The sequence below is a fragment of the Nematostella vectensis genome, chromosome 9, assembly GCF_932526225.1.
Source record: "Nematostella vectensis chromosome 9, jaNemVect1.1, whole genome shotgun sequence".
Classification (NCBI taxonomy): domain Eukaryota; kingdom Metazoa; phylum Cnidaria; class Anthozoa; order Actiniaria; family Edwardsiidae; genus Nematostella; species Nematostella vectensis.
The window spans coordinates 9,083,410-9,091,139 of record NC_064042.1 but is presented as its reverse complement, the minus strand read 5'-3'; the positions used below and the strand labels follow the sequence as shown (position 1 = coordinate 9,091,139).

Sequence of the window (7,730 nt, the reverse complement as noted above, 5' to 3'; positions counted from 1 at the left end):
ACAAATCCACTTACTCTCAAAATTTTTAACCACCTTGGTTTGCGGTTGCCAAAAACTTAATTAGAGGCTCCGAATTTTCTAGAAAATTACCTGAAATTGGTTAACCACCCGTCAAAATGATTTGTGAAAATCCTCTTCACACAATTAGGTGTTGTTATGTGATGTTTTTTTAGAAGTTTATAACAGTATTTATGCAAGAATAAGCGAAAACACCAAACAACCATTATTCTCTTAAACATCTCTTTTTAATTTACTGTATTGTATATGTAAACAAAACAGAACAATAATTTTCTTTTTATCAAAACGTTGTTTACTTGTTTACTTTTTTTCTTTTTTCGCGAAATTGTGACCTAGAAAGTAATGATGTTTTTGTCGGACCTCTTATACCGTTTTTATTTTTAAGCAACGTTGCGTGAGGAAAGTCTCATTAGATATTTGTTCATTCTGAAAATCTCCTTTTCTTGAGGATTAATGAATCCCCGCTACGAAACGCCCAAGCGTCTAATATAATCCATTAACATTGCGTAATTATGTAGTTTAAGGTCGTGTCACGAAGTGTGCGTTTGTACCGGTCGGGATTTCTTTATCAACTGGGAAGTTCGAGTTGGTGATGACAGGGAAACAAATACGCTGCCGTTTTGCTTATATTTCTTTCACCAAAGCCGTAAAGTGTTTGTGCGCATGGGCCGAGTTAAAGCATCCCGGCGAACGGTCCTCAAAATTGGGATGCGCTTGGCTATACGTCATAGAAAAAGCTAATGAAAATCTTCTTCTCTTGTGTGTATGTGTTTTTTTCACCAACGCGCAGCAAAATGTATCGGGCTGACGCAATTTAATCCAACAGTTGCGTTCCCTCTGAGAACCAGATATTGATGTTGGTCCAAATTGCTTCACTGCTACTAAAGGCTGGTTCTCAGAGGCAAGCATAAGAGCAGAGTGCAGGCGTGTAATAGCAAGATAACTAAGAATTGGTGAAAGGCAAGTGCTATAAAGCAGTAGCATTTTCATCTGCTAATGCGTTTGTGTTCCAGTAGGAATCGTGAAATTACTTGCGCCAGGCGCGTACCAAGTATTGGCTAAGGGGTTACGCGTAGTCATAGGTATTTCATTTGAAGATTCCTAAATAAGAACTTTTTGGCCGCTAAAGGGGATACCCCCGGGTACGCGCCTGTGGGCTGCGCTTGCGGCGTATTGAGAACCAGGCGCAATCATGTGATAGTGCAAGAATAAATCCGGGCGCATTCATGAGAATTGGGTTACTCTTTAGAGTAATAGGGTACTCGCGCTAAGATATCACGCGACTGTTTGGGTGGCAAACTACCTCGCGCTCAGGCTTTTAGCGGTAAAATAACAGCAACAAAAAGCAACTTTTTCAGCGCTTACGATAAATGCCAGAATTCTTTTCTTTTCAGAAAGAGTTTAGTTTCACTTAGAGGTTTTATTTGTTCGTTATTCTCTAGTGTGACGGGTGCAGTTATTTCTGTTTGTTTGTTTGATTGATTATTTTGTTTTGAATTTGCCCCCAAGAAAGGTCACGTGATCTGTTAGCGCGAGTCACCTATTATCAATAAATCCCTTGATCTACTTATGACGTAACAGGCAGTGACGTCATCAGATTCTATTGTCTCTAATTAGCCGTTCCAACGGCGCGAGGAGTTGCGCGCGCTTTCGATCAACAGGAAAAAAGTTACTTGGAAAAAAACTCCGGGGACGCTCTGACGCAAAGGCGCGTGCGAGGAGCTTCCACCCGCGAACACGAACGCCTTCATCGACGCATGTCCCCCTGCTATCAGCGCGGACGACACGATTTGGGGCATCGCATACAACCGCGTTCTGCAATACTTTCGACGCATGTCATCTGCGCCGCCGGAGGCGTCCAATGATAGCAGCAAGAATGCCGCAGTCAAAAGTGAGGCCAAAGCCAAACAGACACCAGACAATAAAAGGCCTAAATCCGGTGCCAAGAGCAGCAAAAGCACAGAGTCGACTGCCCCGTTTGACACTGCGATTCCCGTTCTTTCCGCTTATGGCTACGCCCTCGGGGATACTCTGGGCAAAGGTACGGCTAGTCAAAGCGCGTAAGCTTACACATTTCTTTTATAAAAGCCTTTTCTCTAAGAACGTCCAGCCTAGATTTCACCAAATTCTAGGAACATGCTAAGAACATGCCGAGGCTGCGTAGCGGCTCAAGCGAGAGGGACGGGGGAAGAGGGGCGAAAGAAGAAAAAGCGAGCGCGCGGCCGCTACACAGGCTATACATGCCTAGGCTCAGATAGCATTTTTTTTCTTTTTTAGTCCTGATGCGTTCTAAAATGCAGAATCAAATTATGTTCATGATAACAACCTTAAATACTATTGTTATTAATCATTTCTTCATTTTTTAAAATTCTCTTCTATGAATTTATTGTGCATCATATTTATATGCACTAAAATTTATCTGTAAGACTATTTTTATCCTTGAAATGCTCCAAAAAAAACGGCCCAGCCTCAACTGAAAATAAGACGTTCTTATAAACAATGAGCGTAGTGCTTGGTGATGTTATCACAGGTTAGAGTAGAGGCTTAGCTAGAGGTATACCTTAAGCCCGGTGCAAACTGCGCCAGCACCAGCCAGCATTGCTGGCTAATTCCCGCTTGACTGACTATAGGACAAAGGAAATGTCAAAATGGGGAATGGAACTTTTCCTTTGTCTTGTGGTCAGTCGAGCAAGAATTCGCCAGCAATGCTGGCTTGTGCTGGCGCAGTTTGTACAGGGCTTTACTACTGATCTGGTGAAACCCGGTGGGGATTTTTGCCCTACCGGGTGTATTTTCTGCCTCCCCGGTAACTGTTGACCCCGTTATCTTCGCTGACACAATTTCACTCTGACCTGGTGGGAAATAGACATACAAAACAAACTGGAAAATTCCAAGTGGTGAAAATGTGCCAACCTAGTGTGCTTTTTACAGTTTTTACGAAAAACCTGCGCAATCGGTTAGCGCGTTCGGCTGTTAACCGAAAGGTTGGTGGTTCAAATCTATCCAGCGACGAAATTTGCATTTTTGCATAGTTCAACACTGCTATAAAAAAGTAGTGCCAGAAATCTTTAAGTACCACAAGATAAGGTAACTGGCCGTTCAAGTCTTCGTGGCGTAATTGGTTAGCGCGTTCAGCTGTTAACCGAAAGGTTGGTGTTCCAAACCCGCTTAGGGACGAAAATCGTTTTTTTTTTTGTATAATTTGTGGCAGCGAACACAACTCATTAACGAGATTAAATGAATAAATTAATCATGGTTTTATAACTCGAGTCTTAGATTCGTGTATTTTTGTTTTCTTCTAAGCGATAATGAGGTATTACACGGCTATTCAACAGCCCCAGTCTAGGTTGAAATTAATCTCATGTAAAAACAATGGGGAAATTATTCATAGTTCAATAACTCGAGTACGCTTATCTAAATTCTTAATTACTTGGGTCAGTAATCAAGAAGTCAGGCTAAATTTATCTTGAAAGTTTGGTGAAGTTTCATCTAGAATCAAAAGAGCTACGTCGCCATGAATAATTTGGCTATTGTTTTTGGGTAATGAGGGATTTTGGACCGTTTTCTTCACTGATGCAGCCGTTGCAATACAGGTCAGTTTTACCTCATTAACAACAAACAATAGAAAAATTATTAATGATGAAATAATTCGAGAATCTTACATCTGATTGGATCAAAGCTTGGATCACGTGGTTGACAGGGTACGTCTAATGTAATATTAAATTTTGGGGAAATTTCCTTTAAAATCAATACGACACGGCATCATGAATAATTTTCTTATTGTCTTTTAATAATTAGGCAGTTTTGCTTGTGCCATACAGTGATTCAATTACTTGTAGGGCAATTTACTTCATTAGCAAGAAACAATTGAGAAATTATTCATTGAGCTATATCTCGAGCACCTTTGAACTGATTGGCTGATAAGTTTGGTCACATGATTAGAAGAGTGATCTAATCCGCCAATAGGGTGTGCAAGGTATGTTTCCTGGAAAGTTTAAAGAGATATGGCATCGTGAGTATTTTTTCTTAAACCATACGTTATGAATTTACTAGATAACAAATTAAATACAGTCAAAGCCTCTGAGGCGTTTTGAGGTCACATATGTAATAACCTGCCACATTTGCTATAAAATATCCGATATCTCATGAAAGGCAGTGCCTTAAGTTATCTGGTAAACAAAAAGAATTTAATTTTTCTAAGAGGCAAAGAAGACAGCGACAGAATAAATCAAAATGAAGTACCATCGATTATGCAAACTCAAGTCAATAAGGCAAACATCAAGGATCATATTTTATCCCGTAAAAGAAAGACTAATATGCTCTTGACAACAAAATGCATAGTAAGTCATATCATGATAAAAACAAGGGCAATTCTGATCATTATAATCAACTATTATTTTCGCAATCAATGTGTTCCCAACAGTAATAGTAATTAAAAATATTTCTTATCAAAGTAACAATCATTTTAACTCAATAACAATAAAACGCACGCCTTATCATGTTATAAGAATGATAGCAGGTGATTACAATAATACAAGTGTCCATCTAACATTACATACGCGCCCATCTATCTCGGGCGAAAAATCTTTTTTAGACACATACACAAGGCATCACAATGCACGCCCTTCTAGACCGGTTAAAAAATAAGCGTTTGCACTCGACTTACTGAGTGGTGGATCTTGAAATAATATTTTTTCGTCCAAGAGATGGGCGCGTGTAGATCGGGGTTCCACTGTATCAATAACATAAATTACTCTCAGTTTGGTTGCCTTGGTAAGCTCAGTTCTTGAGTTCTTGTTTCCTTTTCCTTTGATGACGTCATCGATTACTTCACACATCACGTGACCATCTCGTTGCACCCTCCTTGATACAAACATGACACCTATCAAGTTTGGTTGTCATACGTGCTTCTTTTATGGGATATGGATATTTTTGTTTTTGGTGACGTCATTGATTACGTCACATATCACGTGACCACCTGGTTGCACCCCCCTTGACACCCACATGACACCTACCAAGTTTGGTCGTCGTACGATGTTTCTTTCATGAGATATCAGATAGTTTATTATAAATGTGGCCTACCTTAACAAATGTGGACGTTATAACAAATGTGGCAGGTTATTACATATGTGGCCTCAACATAGCGCAGTGGGGTAGCGCGTTAGGCTGTTAAGCGAAAGGCTGTTGGTTCAAGCCCACCCAGGGACACGAAATATGAATGTTTGCATAGTTTTTAACGCTGTTTTATTAGAAGTACCACAAAAACATTAGGTGCAACGAGTAAAATTCAGTTACCGTCAAAGTGTCTGTGGCGCAGTCCAGACTCGTGCCCAGTCGTCATTTGCTGTTGCTGGGACATCCACAGAAATTCTGAAGCTGACCGTCATGCACCGTGCGCTTATTCAACCACCCCAAAATGCATCGCGCGGCGTCTGTGTACGAGACTGGGCGTAGTCGGTTAGCGCGTTCGGCTGTTAAGCGAAAGTTTGATGGTTCAAGCCCACGATGGGACGAAATATATATTTTGTATAGTTAAATACACCTTTTAAACTAGCTCCAGAAACCAGGTGCCAAGTCTCTGTGACACCCCCGACAGTGCTGAATAACGTATGCGCATGCGCGTGTTCTGGGAAAAACAAACAAAATCTCAGTGTTGAATCGTTCGAGTTAAGGTACGAAAGGCTGACTTCGGTCGCTGTTTTGACTTACTGTACAGCATTAAAACCATACTGTACAATAGATGACAGATTTGTTTGATAATGAGGGAGTCATAAAGAAAATTTTAGCCTTAGGTTTGATCTTAGGTTTTCTTAGCATTCGCCAAAATGTGACAGTTCGCCGGTAAAACCCAGCCATTTCAAAACAAAAAGGCTGGTTTAACCGCGCGGTACTGGACCTAGTCTTGCGTTTTTCAGCACTGTCGACACCCCCTACTACAGACCTGGTGGATTTTTTTTTGTCTCAACGGAGTTTCCAGACTCCCCCATGGCAGAGTTCCCTCAATCTCACTCTGACCTGGTGGAAAATTTGCCCTCTAACGGAAATAGACAGATAATGATAATTTTTTGGGGGGAAATTCCACCGGTGAACATGATGAAAATTTTGCCAAAATCATTTTAACGGAAAACCTGCCTAGGAATTATTACTGGCCAGGTTTGTTACAGGTGGGTGTTACTGTTTTGACTCCGCACTATGCGAACCACTAACTCATATGCCAATCTTTCAACATCTTATACTTTTCACACCTCTTTTTTATCAAAGGTTCCTACGCGGTCGTCAAGGCTGCTTATTCTAGAAAACTGAAAAAGCAAGTCGCCGTCAAGATCGTTACAAAAAAGAAAGCACCGGATGATTATCTGACCAAGTTCCTGCCCCGTGAGATCCAAGTGATGAAACACTTGAATCATTCGAACGTGGTAAGTCTGCACGAGGCTATAGAGACTAGCTCTCGTATCTACATCATACTAGACCTGGCGGATAACGGCGACCTTCTCGAGTACATCCGAAGCAACGGCGCCATCCCGGAGAACGAGGCGCGCTTGTTCTACCATCAGCTTGTGGACGCGGTCGAGTATTTACACAATAAAGGGGTTGTGCACCGCGACCTCAAGTGCGAGAACATCCTCCTTAACCGCGATAACCGCATCTTGATATCGGACTTTGGTTTCGCGCGCACACAGCACGTCATGGCGGATACGGGTAAAAGGCGACTGAGCCAGACGTTTTGCGGATCGTACGCGTATGCGCCGCCAGAGATCTTACGGGGCATTGCGTATGACGGAACGCTGGCGGATATCTGGAGCCTGGGCGTGGTGCTGTACACTATGGTCTCCGCGAGCCTACCATTCGATGACACGAACCTGAAGGTCCTTCTCGAGCAGGTGTCAAGAGACGTGGTGTTCTCCCGTAGAAAGAAGATCTCGGATGAGGTCAAGGATCTCGTCAGACGGATGCTGGTCGCTGATGTGAAGACAAGGATTGATCTTGCTTCTATCAGGCGCCATCCGTGGTTCGTGGGGACCAAGTTCTCGGACGCAGCTAAGATAGATGAGGTTCCACAGCACGAGATTTCCAAAAGTAAGCAAGAGGCGCAGGATAGCGGCCAGAGTAGCGGAAAAAGCTCGGGAGATTCGGGGATCGCCAAGGATGAGACTTCGTGAGAACTTCCTGGGGCGCGAGTGGAGTCGAAATTGCAGAATCCAATCCAGCTCAGTATTTTTTTAAGGGACATTCGATGATGTTAGAAATGAAATAATAACGTACTGAAAGAGGAAGGACTTGCGTTCACTTGTTTGTGACTCTCGGCATTGAAGGAAAATAAACAGTTTTATTTTCTCAATTAGTGTGTGTTTATGGACACGAGAAGTGTAGAATCCCGCTCGTAAGCCTAACATGATTGGCTAGATTACCCTCGTTGTTCTATTGTATTCACGTTCTTCGTCTGTGTTGCATCAATCCAAACCAATCCAATGTGGTGAAATCTTCCGATAGCTTCTACATGGCCCCGAGAATTACGGTAGGCCATATTCAAAGTGGGTTGAAATGAAAGAAATGCAAAGTTGGGAGGGGAGGGGGGGGGGGGGGGCGGAATGAGACTTCGTTGCCAGCCCATCAGATATCAAACTGGCTTCGTACCCAGGAGTTTTGTAACAGCCCCAGGCTTCCTGCGACAGCCCCTTTATAAGCCATAGACATCTGAACCTCGCTCCATA

The 7,730-nt window shown here is 42.5% G+C and overlaps 1 protein-coding gene across 1 annotated transcript; it reads left to right on the top strand.

The window, feature by feature from the left end:
* The first annotated feature begins 1,623 nt into the window (after positions 1-1,623).
* On the top strand, positions 1,624-7,357 carry LOC5504843 (testis-specific serine/threonine-protein kinase 3). Its single transcript, XM_001625675.3, has 2 exons — positions 1,624-2,059; positions 6,280-7,357. The coding sequence occupies exons 1-2, from the start codon at positions 1,852-1,854 to the stop codon at positions 7,176-7,178; spliced, it is 1,107 nt and encodes a 368-aa protein (XP_001625725.1). The 5' UTR covers positions 1,624-1,851; the 3' UTR covers positions 7,179-7,357.
* Positions 7,358-7,730: the final 373 nt, after the last annotated feature.

What these genes read in the sequence shown, in the direction of transcription:
- LOC5504843 (XM_001625675.3), top strand. Translation starts at nt 1,852, where the DNA reads ATGTCATCTGCGCCGCCGGAGGCGTCCAATGATAGCAGCAAGAATGCC. An exon ending in CGGGGATACTCTGGGCAAAG is followed by an intron (nt 2,060 to 6,279) that starts GTACGGCTAGTC and finishes TTTTTATCAAAG; the next exon opens with GTTCCTACGCGGTCGTCAAG.